The sequence below is a fragment of the Kogia breviceps genome, chromosome 9 (assembly GCF_026419965.1).
Source record: "Kogia breviceps isolate mKogBre1 chromosome 9, mKogBre1 haplotype 1, whole genome shotgun sequence".
NCBI lineage: Eukaryota > Metazoa > Chordata > Mammalia > Artiodactyla > Physeteridae > Kogia > Kogia breviceps.
Genome location: NC_081318.1, coordinates 12,452,035 through 12,467,476, shown reverse-complemented (window position 1 = coordinate 12,467,476; position 15,442 = coordinate 12,452,035). Strand labels below are relative to the sequence as shown.

General features: G+C 42.1%; 2 protein-coding genes across 2 annotated transcripts in view; one reads left to right on the top strand and one right to left on the bottom strand.

Moving 5' to 3' along the window:
- Window positions 1-6,238: 6,238 nt before the first annotated feature.
- Window positions 6,239-7,243, bottom strand: TAS2R38 (taste 2 receptor member 38). The gene is given in 4 exon segments (XM_059074761.1): window positions 6,239-6,503; window positions 6,505-6,620; window positions 6,622-6,696; window positions 6,698-7,243. Coding segments are annotated over 4 exon segments (1,002 nt in total).
- A 4,149-nt stretch (window positions 7,244-11,392) lies between these two features.
- The window catches only part of MGAM (maltase-glucoamylase), a 105,828-nt gene continuing 101,778 nt past the window's right edge, over window positions 11,393-15,442 (top strand). Inside the window, exon 1 of the mRNA XM_067041974.1 lies at window positions 11,393-11,433. The gene's annotated coding sequence lies outside the window, so the exon portion shown is untranslated. The remainder of the gene's footprint in view (window positions 11,434-15,442) is intronic.

The window sequence follows — 15,442 nt, the reverse complement described above, 5'->3', positions numbered from 1 at the left end:
GAAGATCCCACATGCCGCGGAGCGGCTGGGCCCATGAGCCATGGCCGCTGAGCCTGCGTGTCTGGAGCCTGTGCTCCACAACGGGAGAGGCCACAACAGTGAGAGGCCCACGTACCGCAAAAAAAAAAAAAAAAAAAAAAAAAAAAATAGTATTATAGTTTTTCTCTAGAAAAAGAAGACTATTACTCAGTTGAAATATAATAATCAATTTCAACTTTTCCAGGAATATATTTCCCCACACAAAGAGAAATGAACCAACAGGAAAGCAGGAAAATTTAGGAAAAATAATATGATAAATGACAACTAAATACTAGAAATTTAACTAAATGTTTTACACATCAACCAGATCTTCAGACTGAGTGAAATAGTAAGGTCAGAGAAATATTCTACCAGTCATCATTTGAAGATAAAACTAGATCTAGGGAAATCCACTCGTACAAATTCTAATACCAGACTTAAGTGGACCTCACTTTTAAAAGAATGAGGAAGTGGAAAACAAAACAAAGAAATACAAAATAAAAAAAATAAATAAAACGTACCCCATAGGAACTATTAAAATATTCTTTAACATAAAGCAGGCAAACAGCTACTGAGGCACTCATGCTTCTCTTCAGAAATCACTGATGTAATATATCATGTCAACACAACAGAGGATACAGTCATATTTAACTCAATCGTTACTGAAAGGATATGTTAAAAATAATTCTTATTCTTTATAAAATATTTTAGAAAACTAGAAATATCCGTGATTCTTTTTAAGTTCAAGGTGGCATATGAGAAATTTGATAAAATATTTCCCTTCTACACAAAACCCATTAAAATGATATATACATATTTTTTTAATGAACAAATTTTTAGCCACTTTCAAAAACAAGTAAGAGAAAGTTTCATGAACCGGAATTGGAGAAGCATTTCTAAAAGAGTAAAACAAACTCAAAACTACCACAGAGTCTGCTGCTTTACTATCATGAAGCAGGAACTAGAGCTGTGTTTCTTGGAAACAAATTCTGGTATGTCTCTGCCCAGCAGACAAATCTAAAGCTAAGCCATCTTCAAGGTTAGTATCTACACAATTGTGAAGCCACTACACTAAGAGAAATTGCTGCCACAGAGTGTGGAAAGAATTCCTGTACAAACAGCTAAGAACGACAAAACTGCTAAGTAACTGTGCTTCTTTACAGAAGCACAGATAAACTCAACCACCAAAAGAACATATAACCTAGGAATTAAAGGTCATAATGCAGCCTAAAAAGGATTTTAAAGTAATATTTAATATTCTCAAAGAGCCAAAGGAGGTGACTTCTTCCAAAAACTAGCTTCAAAGAGTTAGAACCAAACATTATGATAAAGAACAGGTGCTTATGAAGAAGAACAAAATAAAAATTCTATTAATTAAAAAACTGTGTTTTAATTTTTTAAAAAATGAAGGGATTAAAAAATATGCTAGAAAACGGAGCTGAGAAACTTCCCTGAACATGTCCCAAAATACTGAAAATATTAAAGAAAAATCAAAGACAAGAATAGGTCCAGAATCTAAATAGTCAGCTAAAAGAAGTTTCAGAAGGAAAAAAGAGAATAGAGGGGAGATAATACTAAAGCGATATGACCAAGAATTTTCCAGAAGTGAAGAAAACATGACTCCTAAGATTAAAGGTTTCTCTAGCTACCAAGCAAGATTAAAAAACAAACAGAAGAACAAACACCCATAACTAGAAACAACAGAATGAAGCTTAAGAAAATAATGGAAAGAAATTCACTTCTGAGGAGAAACTTTACATAGAAAAGAAAAATAAACTACAAAGGGATGAGAAATAGAATAACATTAGTAATACTGTTTTGAGAAGACAAAGTAGCAATATCTTCATATAATTAAGATAAAATAAACTTGAATATAGAATGCTATACTCAGCTAACCTATCTTAGCTGGGCAAACAATTTTAGACATAGAGGATTCATGAAGTTTATAACCCACAGATTCTCTTTGAAAGGGCAAGTAACAAATATAGTCTACCAAGAATAAAAATTGTTAATAGTACATACTAAGATAGATGCAAAGATTCTTAACAATATGTTAGCCAGTCAAATAGAGCAACACATAAAAATAATACATTATGACTAATTGGGACTTATCCCAGGAATGCAAGACTGATTTAACATGCAAAATTTTTTCAATATAAATCACTGTGTTAACAAAATAGAGGAGAGAAACTAGTCACTCGTTTCAATAAATTCAACCTCTTAAGAATAAAAATTCTTAGCATACTAGCAATAAAAATGGCCTTTCTTAATCTGATAAAGGAGATCTATAAGAGATCTACAGCTGATATTATACGCAATGGTGAAATAATGTTTTCTTTGTAAGATCAGGAATGATGCAGGATGTATACTCACATTACTTCTAATCAAGATTGTACTGATGGTTCCAGCCAGTGAAATAAGTTAAATAAAGGCCATAAAGATTGAGAAGGGAGATATGTTCTCTTTTGCTGATGGCATGATTGTTTCAGTATGAAATTTCAAAGAACCTACAAAAAACTATTGGCACTATTAAATTCATTTAGGAAAGTGACAAGATACATGGTTAATGTACAAAAATTTTATAAACTAGCAGCAAATAATTGAAATGTGAAAATTTAAATACCCCATTTAACATTACTGTATGTAACATTATAAAATATTAAATACCTAGGGATAATTTTATCAAAAGACGTGCAAGACCTCTATACTAAAAACTAGAAAATATTGCTGAGAGAAATTATAGACAAATAAATGAAGAGCTATACCCTTTCATAGATTGTTAGACTAAATATTTTTTTCCATTGTAGTTTATTACAAGATATTGAATATAGTTCCCTGTGCTATACTGTAGGGCCTTGTTGTTGGTTTATTTTATATGTAGTAGTTTGTATTTGCTAATCCCAAACTCCTAATTTATCCCTCCCTGCCCCCTTTCCCCTTTGGTAACCATAAGTTTGTTTTCTATGTCTGTGAGTCTGTTCTGCTTTGTAAATAAGTTCATTTGTATCATTTTTTAAGATTCCACATATAAGTGATATCATATGATGTTTGTCTTTCCTTTCTGACTTACTTCACTTAGTATGATAATCTGTAGGTCAGTCCATGTTGCTGGAAATGGATTCTTTCTTATGACTGAGTAATATTCCATTGTATTTCTATATATACCACATCTTATTTATCTATTCATCTGTCAGTGGACATTTAGGTTGCTTCCATGTCTTGGCTATTGTAAATAGTGCTGCTATGAACATTGGGGTTCGTGTATCTTTTTGAACTAGAGTTTTCATCTTTTCTGGATATATGTCTGGGAGTGGGATTGCTGGATCATATGGTAATTCTATTTTTAGTTTTTTACAGGCTGAATATTAAAATATATATATTTTTTAAGAACATACACACACACAGATGCTGCAGATAAATAAACTTCTACAAAGAAATAATAAAAAGACAACTCAATATTTAAAAAGGGGCAAACAAGTCAAATAGTAGCTTTATAATAGAAGATGATCAAATGGCCATGGACCACATGAAAAGGTGCTCCATATTACTAGTTGTCAGGGAGATGCAAATTAAAACCATAACGAGATCTAGATACCATTCACCTCCACTAGAATGGCCCAAATTTAAAAAGACTGACAATACCAAATGTTGGTGAAAATGTAGAACAACTCTCCTACGTTGTTGATGGAAGCGTGAAATGCTAGAATCACTCTGGAAAACTCTTTAGCAGTTTTGTAAAGCTATATGTGCACCAACTTGATGACACAGTAATTCCACTCCTAAGTATTTATCTAAGAGAAATGAAAACTATGGCTACGAAAAGATGAATTCAAGAATGTTTATTCATAATAGTTCCAAACCGTAAACAATGCAAATGGTCATCAAAAGTGGATAAACAAGTTATGACTCACATACTATTAAGGGTGAATCTCAAAGGCATTATGTTGAGTTAAAGTAGCAAAACAGGAGTCTATACCACATGATTCCGTACAAGAGCAGGCAAAACTAATCTATGGGAAGAAACAATCTATGGAAAGAAATAGCCTATGGAAAGAAATTAGTACAGTGGTTTCCCATGGTGGGTGGAGATTTACTGGAAGAGGAATACTGGAACTTTCTGTGCTGATGGAAATATTGTATATCATATTTGGGGTGTTACATGAAAAAATATATATATATATTCATACTTATCCAGCCTCACCAAGTCGTACATTTAACATCTGTGTATTTTGCTGTGTATAAATTTTACCTAAAAATGAAAAAAAATCTGTAAACAAATATTGAACTCTAGTTAATTTTGCTTTTTGCAATGTTATAGCAATTCTGAAACCACTTTCTCTGTATTCTAGATGTAAGCAAATGGGCAAATATATTGAGTACAAGTGGAGGATATTTCTCATGGTTAGAGAAGGGAGTTACAAATATATAAAAGCGGAAGACTAAAGTGAACCCTATATTTTTGGATTGTAATTGGGGGCAGAGAGGAGAGAGAAATGGGGCAAAATGTAAAAAATGAGTAAATCTGGATAAAGGGTATACGGATATTCTTGCAACTTTAAGTATGAAATTACATCAAAATATAATGTTAAAAATAAAGCTGTGGAGAGCAGTAAGATGTAATGGAGACCTGTCCAGAGAGAGTTTGTGAAAAAAGAGAGAAAGAATAAGAAAGGATGTCCTTTAAAGTTTTCTTTCATATTCCTCCAAGTACTTTAGGGAAAGGTGGAATTAAAAGGTCACAATACAGTTCAGTCAGAGGGTCACATGATCCAGCTCAAGAGAAAGAGCATCTGGAAAGTGGTTCTCAATATTGGTTGCACCCTGGAATCACCCAGGGATCCTTTAAAGTGACGCCTAGGTTCAACCTCCAGAGATTTGGTTTAATCAGCCTAGTATGTGGCCTGGGCATTGAGATTTTAAAAGCTCCCCGGGCAATTTTAATGTGCAGCCAAGAGTGGGGACCACTCTTGAGGAAAACCTAGGACAACTTTGGTGTCCACCAAGGAGAGGAAACCAGGTGAAGGCACAAATTTTGCAGCCATTGGAGGTGGCAAAAAGGGTAATTTGGGAAAACTGAGAGGAGGGATTGGGGTTATCAAGAACAGGTCCTGAGGAGGAAGCAGTACTCAGCAGCACCCACAGCCAGCAGAACCAGGAGCCACTGTGGTCATGGGCTGTGCTTTGAAGCCCATAAAGATCTATGTCTTTAGAGAGAAAGGTATACCTTTCTCTCTGCTGAGCCATTTAGGATGTGATCTGAGGAAAGCCTTCCCGGCTAGCTTCCTGTGCAGGCAGGCAGAGAATGCCAGTCTCCACAAATAGGCCTTTTAGTGAGGCTATTTTGGCAGGTTCCCCAACTAGACTGGCCGGTGCTTGGTACCAGGCAAAGCACTGTCCTCATGAGCAAGTGGAGTAGAGCCAGGACACACACAGGCTTTGACATCCAGGGCACCTACTGAGCAAGTGTCTACCTCTCTTTTTCTCCCACTCTAAAGCAGGTGAATGTGCATTTTCAGACAAAATGACCCATCCTCTGGTTCCTGTAGGCGTTTTAATGTAGTACCTCTTGAAGCTGAAGTGATGACATCATTGTTCTTCCAAGTTTGTCTTTTCATATCTTATGTTTCCATGAATATTGTGGAGCTTGAGGAGGATAATATAATTGCCATAGTAGTGAATATGTTCAAATATTATATGCTAGCACCTATTTTTTTAAAAAATATTTATTTATTTGGCTGTGCCAGATCTTCGTTGCGGCATGCGGGATCTAGTTCCCTGACCAGGGATTGAATCCAGGGCCCCTGCATTGGGAGCGTGGAGTCTTAACCACTGCACCACCAGGGAAGTCCCACTAGCACTCATGTTAAGAAATAGCAGTCATGTGAAAAACCAACCATGCTATCTCGGGATTTAGATATCATTTCATAAGAGGGGATTTCTCATGGTTTGGCTGATACCAAGCACTAGTAAGCTATAGTATACAAAGAATTTACACTGAGTACTTCACTTCCCTATTTTGTTCATTTTATCTAGACATCCAATGCCATTCTACTTGCCTAGGCCATGTGTAGAGCTTTATTTTTTTCTGCTGTGGGTGGGATCATGGATGTAAAGTAGAGAGACTTGGAGTTACACCTTAGCAAAGAAATTGGAATACATTTCTGAAGGCTTGATGAACAATCAGAGGCATAGTTATGAAGAGCCCATTTCGTGTCCACTCTCAACATAGATCTGGCATCCAGGGATCTGCCTTGCAGTCCGCCCTAACATTTAGGCTGCTCTGAGCCCAGAGAAGAATGGTCTCCACGGCTCTCTTCAGCTTGGCATTGCCTGAGATCAGGATGACTGTGTGCCCCGAGGGGCAGGCTGCCAGTATCACTGCACAGACCATGACCCCGATCTTGTTGTGCCACAGCATCAGCAAAGGCACCGAGGTGAAGGCAGCGCAGAAGGACACCACATACAGGCAGAGGAAAGAGACGAGACCTGAGTGCTTTGATGTGGGCCTCCGGGTTGGGATCCCGAGAGTCTCTGGTTTGGGCCCTCCTTGTCCTCACGTGCCTCCCCAGGGACACAGTCAGCACCCCAGAGGAAACCAGAAAAAAGCAAGAAAGAACGGATGGACCCCAGGCTGCAGAAGAGGAAGGAATGAAAGAAATGGAGTTTTCTCAGTTTCTCAAGTGAGTTCTGTATTGTTATTCATGAGTAGCATGGTTGCAACTGAGAAGTGAGATCTGAAAAAGTCCCACAAATAGAGAACAATGCAGACACAGGAGGAAAAAATAGCACCCAGGAGCATCTGGGGGATCTTCCTGGAGATCCAGCTTGCCAAGCGGAGTAGGAAGGTGTGAAAGAGATGGACAGTCTTGGAGCAGTAGAGGAGACTAAGACAAGTGGTGAGCCAGAGGCCAGCTTGATTTACGAGCCTCCAGAGCATGACGATGGTCTGGTAGCAGAGGCTCAGCGGGTCTTTAATCCACTGGAAGTGGGTAAGCTGGATGGCATCCAGAAAGAGCAGCCCGTGCAGGAAAAGCCAGGTGAGGCTGAGATTCAGCAGGACAAGATCACAGTTGCTCAGTGGCCACCTCCTCACCACGACCCAAAAATTCATCAAGAAAATGAAGGCACTGACCAGGATCCCTGCTGCAAACTCCAGGACTGAAAAGAACAGAAATGCATTCCTGACTTCATAGGGCACAGTTACGATGGCAGTCAGAGTCACCATGATGTCTCTTCTTACTTGGCTAATCTAAGCCTTAAATACTGCCCAGCAGAGAAGGGTAAGTGTACATTCTGAGCCACCACCTTTCCTTCACAAGACAGCCAGCTCTTGCTTTAGAGCTATCCCAGAGTGAGTGCATGAAAAGCTCTGACAGTAAACCTAGAGGGATAGTGTTGCTTTAGAATATCTCTTGGATACACACAAGGCTCATCATAAGAGTAGAAGAATGATGGTTCTGTCTCTTGGGTGATGCAGAAGCTTTGAATAAACCCAGGTGTTTCTGTAACAGCAGCCTTCCCAGAGGACCATGGCCTGGCATCAGGGATGCAAATAAGAGAAGGTCTTGATTTCCCAAGCCCAGTTTTGCATGCCCATCTGGACCCACATGAGTGGAGAGGAGAGCAGGATTTGCTTATGGATTTTAAGGAAGCTGGCAGCAGATAAAGCATATATTCTCTGTAAACTAAGGTTTGAGATGGTGCCTCTTTCCATTTGCATGCCTTCTGTCACCCCTGAGGGTGAGATCATAGACTGTGTTTTTAATATGGACACGTGCATGGTTCCTCCCCTGTATGACTAGTATGACTGCCATTGCCAAAGATTTCATTCAACCATCATTATTATGCCAGGTACTGTGCTTGGCAAGAGAAGTATTAACATGAACAAGGCCAGCATCTTGTTATGAAGGGGTAGGGGGTGAATGTCTGGCCTGGATCATTGCCAAAGCCTTACAACTGCTCTGTCTGCCTCCCACCCCACCCTCCCATACCCCACTTTCTACAGAGCAGCAATAGTGATCCTGTTAACATATAACTAAGATCATGTCATTGCTCTGTTCAAACCTTTCAGGGCCCCCCATCTCCTTCACCATATCAGCCAAGTTTTCACAGTGGCCTAGAGGTCCTGCAAGAGGCCTCCTCAGAAGGGCGCTCTGTGTTGAGAGTGTGGGTTCTAGAACCAAGCTCTTTCAGGTCAAGGCCTGGCTCTGCTGCCTCCTCTCTGTGAGAACTTGACAAGTGATTGAACCCTCTTCGCTCATCTAACATGACTGGGATTGTGCTTGGCACATGACGTCCAATCAATAAATGCTAGTTCTAGAGCTATCATACGATCCAGCAGTTCCTCTTCTGGGTATACATCCAAAGGGAATGCAAAAGGGTATCAAAGATATGTCCTCATTCCCATGTTCATTGCAGCATCATTCACAATAGCCAAGATGTGGCAACAACCCAAGGGTCCGTTAATGGATGAATGGATACGGTGGAATATTATTCAGGCATGAGAAAAAGGGAATCCTGTGCTTTGCGATAACATGGATGGACCATGAGGACATTGTGCAAAGTTAAATAAGCCGGACAGAGAAAGACAAATAGTGCGTGGTATCACTTATACTGTATGTGGAATATGAGAAAAAGAGTCAAACATAGAAACAAAGAGTAAAACAGTGATTTCCAGTGGTTGGGATGTGGGAGAAATAAGGAGAGGTTGGTAAAAGGGTACAGATAAAGTCTGAGGATCCAGTGTATAACATACAATGTATAACACTGAACTGTATAAATAAAATTTGCTTAGAGTGTAAAACATAAATGTTCTTACCAAATATATATAGGTTTCACATGTAAGTGAAAACATACAATATTGGTTGTTCTCTGACTAATTTCACTAAGCAGAATACTCTCCGGGTCCACTATATGTGTGTATACACACACACACACACACACACACACACACACACACACACATCCCACATCTTCTTTATCCATTCATGCGTTGATGGGCACTTAGGTTGCTTTCACATCTCGGCTATTGTAAGAAAGTATGTACATTGCTGAGAACAAAGTGAGCTTCCTGTTTGAACATCACTGAGCTGAGATTCCTCAGTCCCTGCAACCTCACTCTCCCTCACCTACTTAATTATCTAGATGCAAAGCAAAGGGGTGGAGGGGGAGAGACAGCAGGGAAGTCCCATGAGGCCTTGAGAAAGTAAGCCAAGACAACAGGAATTGTGAAGAAATGGCAGTTTATATGTGAAAGAGTGTATTCCTCAGGGAGAGAGATCATTTTAATTTAGATGGGAAAGTACGGCTAAACGACTTGAGATAACAGAGATACCTGAAAGAAACAATTTAATGTTAATGGGACAGACAACTGTCCGGAAACAGAAGACTGGGATGGTGTTGTTCTGCAGTAGGGCCATGGTGACGATGGGGGACATTGCCCCCAGGAAGGTACCAGGGTGGGAAGGAGCCCTGTGCTCTGATGGGTGAGACGAGACCAGTACTGCCTTGTAGCAGGAGGTGAGACTGGAGGGGCCGTGCTCTTGACCAAGACTGTTTCTTTCACTTCTGTGAGAATTATAAAGTGATCCACGATTGGCTTCTTCTCATCTGGCACCTGCCCCCATTCCTACCTAGGGACTGGCTTCAGTTCTTACCCTGTGGGTAGACAGTTATGGAGGTGATCTTGGGTGGCCTCGGCCTACAGTGGCTTGAAGCAGGGTCTCAGTTCTCTGACCAGAGATTGAAGTCAGGCCGTGGCAGTGAGAGCGCTGAATCCTAGGCACTAGACCATGAGGGCCAGTGGCCAGTGAGAAGGCCCTGGCTTGTCTGCTTTGTAGAAATAAATTTCAGCAAAGAAATGGAAAGTAGTGAAATAAGTAAAGTGTTTATTAGGAGGAAAAAAGTACCTGTGAATAGGCGCACACGGGCTGGCTCAGAGAGAGAGTCGCGCCTCTGTGGTGGTTTGAATCACTTATGTGGGCATTTCTTCTGGGTTTCCTCTGGCCAATCATCTTGCTTTGCCTGGCTCTGAGTCCGTATTTGGTTTAACTCCGGGTCCTCGCCTGTGTGCCTGTGCATCTCGTAGCCAAGATGGATTCTAGCACAGAGACCTATGGGAAGGTTGACACCACCTATTATGGGGTGGCGCCCCCTCCCTTTTTGGCCCCCAGGGAGCCTTTCTGCTCATGTGTAGTTGGGAAAGTCTCCTTGACCTCAAGAATGGAAATATGTGTGGTCTCTTTATCTTTTATCTGGGCGGCACTCAGGTCCTCCCTACCCCTGCCATTATCTTCATCTTGGAGTCTCTGTCCACAGGGGACAGACTCCAGCTGCTCAGCCTGGGGCCTGTCTATCTCCTGCCTCAGAGGGTTGTCTGAGACCAGTGGGAAAGAACAGGTAAATTGCTCTTAGGAAGCATGGCACCTGAGGATGAGTCTTGTGTCTCCGAACTCCCCAGATAATCGAACTGAAGAGTCATGTAATCCCTCCCATTTTCCCAAGTCAAAGCCACCTTGGGATCCAGAATCTTCCTATCCTTACTCAACAGCTGCCACGAGGTGGTGCCAGACCACTGTGAGACCTGGAATTCCTGGCCTGCCCTCCGTGCAAGCTCACCCCAGTCATTGATTTACTCTTGCAATAATGTGGCCCGTATGTGACAGAAGTGAAATTTTAGACACCATTCATCATGCTATGGCAGGCTGAATGTCCTTTAATCTCAGAGTTGCTGTGTGAAGAGTGTAGTGATACTTCCATTTTACTGATGACAAAGTGGAATTTCAGGAAGGTTAGTTAGATGTCTTGGCCAGGGTTACTAAGTGAGGAGTTAGGATGTCGATGCTTTTTAGATGCATGTAGCCAAGAGTCCCGGGAATTCCCAAATCGAGCTCTGCCAACCACTCCGATTACATGAGAGGAGCAGCCGGGAAATGGGGTGTAGGGTGTGTGTTACTTCGTTAAAAGCTAGACCAGCGTCTGAAAGCTCCCGAGGTGGAACTCTGGTACAGCGTGGTTTGGAGCAGGCAGTAGACCTAGGCAGAATCCACGCACTCAGCTTGCCATTCTGTTCGTGGTAGTTATTGCTAATTGCCTGCAGACTGTTAGTTCTCTCCTTTTCATTGCCAACAGAACCCCTGTGTTATTAGGTATGTCAATATGAACTAAAAATCAACTGCATTTCCCATCTTTCTTTCAGATAGGAGTAGCCAGCGAGACACAACAAGAAGACACTGGGTGGGATTTTTTAGAAAGCCCTCGTCTCTTTTTCTTCTTTCTGTGCCTGAACTAAGATGTTATGGTTGGAGCTCCAGCCATGAGCGAAAAGCCAAGAGAATCTCAATCCTGAAGCTTCTGAGTTCGTGAAACCACACCAGTGACTACTGTGCCCCAGAGGGAGCAGAGAAAGGGAGAAAGGTAATATCTTTCTGTCTTTAAGTCACCATGCTTGGGCCACTGTGACTGGAAGCTGAACGCGGTGACTAACTGAACCTGTCTGTGAGAAGGGCTCTGCGTCCACTTGCGCATCTGGGGATGTGAAGCGAGGAAGTGCACAGAGGGAAAGGCAGCCTGCCCTGTGTCTAGGTTCGTTTGTCACGAAGAGGCAGAAAACAGGAAGCGCGAGAGAGGAAACAAAAGCAAGGACGTCTCTGCTTCCTGCATTTAAAGCATATCCTGTCCATTTTGAACTGTCAAAGGGAAGAGGGCAGAGAGGTAATGCCAGGGCAGATGAGGTTAAAGATGGTCTCACACAGCTCTCATTTGTGTTTCTCTACCTTTCAGTTTTGCTCTTGCTACTAACCGATCCTGCTGCAGTTGCTCTGTGCGTTCCATTCAGAAAGAGAATCTGGGTTGTCTGGTGCTCACACAGCAGGCGGTGTCTGGAGATGCCAGTCAGTTGAAGGACTGGCTGTCTTGGGTTAATGCCCAGACCAGGTCCAGTCAGCACAGGTGCCAGCACGGAATCTTGTGATTAGGGACATACTTGGGTCACTTTCCCCAGCAGGGACCTGTGGGTAGGGATTGCTTTAGAAGGTGCTCAGACCCCTTTTTGAGCTTTATTTTGTCCACTAATATGAATTATGGAAGAGGAGGTTTTAAGTAAAAGCTGATAGAGCTGTGAGACATTGGATGACACTCAGCCCTGTTCTGTTTCTCTGTAATGGAAGAAGGAAGAGAACACGGAGCAGCAGTGACACTTTGAGGGTCACTGTCCAGCAGAGGCAGGGAAGACGTTGTGACACGGAGATGCCCAGAGAGCGGAATGGCGAGGGAGTATGTGGGGAGGAGAGGCCAAGCCAGAGAAGAGGGCCACAATGGTAGCCAGAGCCTGTGTGTGGCTGTGAGACGTTATTGGCGCCTTTAAGACATTCCCTATGGCATTCTTTTCAGTTTCCCCTGGGGTGGGGACCTGGGGGAAGCAGGCTCACAGGAAAATTTCTGTAAATTCAGTGTTTTATGTTGAAAAAAATTATGCATGCCATTACTTTATACTGCCATATTTTTCATAATTCCAAATATGGATTCAAATTGCCTTTTCTTCTCCAAGGACTTTGACTAAAGTTGATTTTTCAAGAAGATGTATTACATACCTCTCAGTGTGTCACCACATACCCCTAGATTACATGTATCCTGAACTAAAAAGCACAATTCTATAGAGAGGCCAAATAATTCAGAGGGACTTTGTGGGGATTTGAAGGTCCTACGATTGCAAGTGGTTATAGAAGTCAGCAAAGTGTTGCCAGTATGTTGCTTGTAGGTAGGACTGGAGTGGTTAGAAATTTTTGGTGAAGGTATTTACACTGGACAGAGGGAGACAATGAGAGCCTCTCATAGCAGGGCCATCAGAGTATATTTGGTTGCCAGGTATAGAAACTCACAGTACATGGCTGCAGGAAAGGATGATGTTGATGGTGGTGCTGGTTATGGTGATGCTGGTGATGGTGGTGGTGATGGTGATGGTGATAATGGTGGTGGTGATGGTGGTGGTGGTGATGGTGATGGTGATGGTGCTAATGGTGGTAGTGGTGGTGATGTGGTGATGGTGGTGGTGATGGTGGTGATGGTGGTGGTGATAGTGATAATGGTGGTAGTGATGGTGGTGGTGATGGTGATAATGGTGATGGTGGTGGTGATGGTGATGGTGGTGGTGGTGGTGGTGATGGTGGTGGTGGTGATGGTGGTGGTGATGGTGATAATGGTGATGGTGGTGGTGATGGTGATGGTGGTGGTGATGGTGGTAGTGATGATGGTGGTGATGATGGTGGTTAGTAGTAGAAGCAGTGGTGGTCGTAATTGTAGAAGTAGTATTTTGGTGAAGAAGCAGGAGATTCACCTGAAATTCTTTTGTGTATTGGTCTTAACAGAAATAGCAAAAATACTGGTAGCTAGTCTCTTTACTTTTTCTTCTTTGGGTTTGAATAATCTCTTACTCCTGCTGCTTTCTATATGTCTATCCTGTTCTCTTTTGGGCAAACAGGTATTTTCAATAAAACCTTAATTTCTGCCTCTCAGTAACATGAAGTGATCCCACAGCCTGAATATGATTCAGACTCTGTGTCTCAAATCCTAATTTCCGGGAGAGAGAATCCAATTGGACCAGGTTGGATCAGCTGTCCAGTGCTGGTCCAGTCAGCTGTAACTAGTGAGTTAGGACTGTATTGGGGTCCCTTACAGGATTGGGCCGGTTCCCTGGGCGTGGGGTAGGGGAGCCATGGAGGAAATGGTGGAAATCTCTAGGACAAGCTTTGGACTTAAGAGAAGTATCCATCTGTGAGGGGAGGATGGTAGAATTTGATAACGGATCGGATCTGAGCTTTCCTCTTTGGGACACGTGGTGGAGAGTGAACTTTGAATCTGTTGAATGAATGAACAAGTATTTAGTCTGAGAAAGCAATTTCTGGATTTACTGACTTCAGACTCTGTGAACCCTGGATTACTAGATTGAAACTAAGTTAGCACTAGTTCGACTTGGCCAGTATTTGAGTGACCTTTGGCAAACCATTTTTCTTAGTTTGTTTCCTCATTATACGTGGGGAGTAAAAATTCCTGCTCTATTTCTTTGTGTGATCAGAGAGATAATACAGATTAAAGTGCTCTGAAAACTGCAATGTATTATACAAATATAAAATTTTATTACTAACAGGTGAATACACAGTAATATGTTATTCCTAATAACTCTCTCCTTGGACTCACACCGGTGTTTGCACGTATTCCTGTCTGTAGGGGTGAGGTAGGAAAGGATGAAAGGTTGTGTAAAACTGCTGAATAATAGGTGTTTCACAAGAGAAGGAAATGCTGTAATGCCCAGTGTAAGTCTCTTTTATTTTCACCTTTCTTTGAACATTTCCGGGCAGGAAATTACTCTCACTCTAAGCAACTTCTCCGTTGCCAGATAGCGTCTGATGTGAAGAGCTTATTTGGGGAATGAAAGAAGGAACTCGGTTGCAATAAAAAGAAAGAGGTACAATTTATACAATTTTGTAGGCTGTGGAGGCTGTGAGAGAAGCTTTGTGACAAGAAGGTGTGGAGACGGCATGTGCTTGGGAGTGGGGGGGTGGGGAGAGATGGGGGAAGAAGGAAGGTTAAGGAGCCTTGTAGAACAAAGTCATGGGCGGGGCTGCTTTTCCCCCTCAGCCTGTGGTTCCCCGTGGGAGGCACTGATGCTCCGCACTTGTCTGTTGGTGGTCCGTGGATGCAAGAGAACTCCTACTGCGGCCCCGGCTGGTGAGGCTCTTCCTGGGGGTGGATGAACTGAAGGAGGAGTTGTTAACAGAATTTAAGCTAATGCGACCGCTTGCTGGCTTTTGTTTGACTTTATTTTCAGAAAAGACAAGTTAGGGAGGGACTGGGAAACTGACGCTGGATATCAGGGACTTATTATCTCAGCTTAGGTGCAAAATAATATATGTCACACATATTCTCACCCCTAATGTACAGAGAGGGCAATTGAGCTTCAGAGCATTGAAATGACTGCCCAAGGTCTGTGGAAAGTAAGCAGAGAATCCAGTATTCAGACCCCAGCTAGTTTGTTGCCAAACCCCATGCTCTTTCTATGACACCATACAGCGAACTACTAAACCACCAGCTGAAGACTTAACATGGAAACAGTGTCCAAGAGATGATTTAACTTGATTTCAATGTTATATCTACCTGTTTCAGATTAATAAGCTTATTTAGGAATACTTTCAGGATTATCTAACCCACCCACAGTCCATTGCTGGTAAAATCCAGACAGATGAGTATCTTTTCATAAGGATTTTATTCCAAGAAGGGAGAATCCATTGCCATGTTCAGTGCTAGGAGAATGGAGAACACACACTGCGGCTCAGCTGCCCCTTCTCCATTCAGGAGGTCAGAATAGGCTCCTCACGTGGGTCTGGCTTGGGGGAGACTCTGAGGGAACTCAGCCAGCAGGGACTTGATG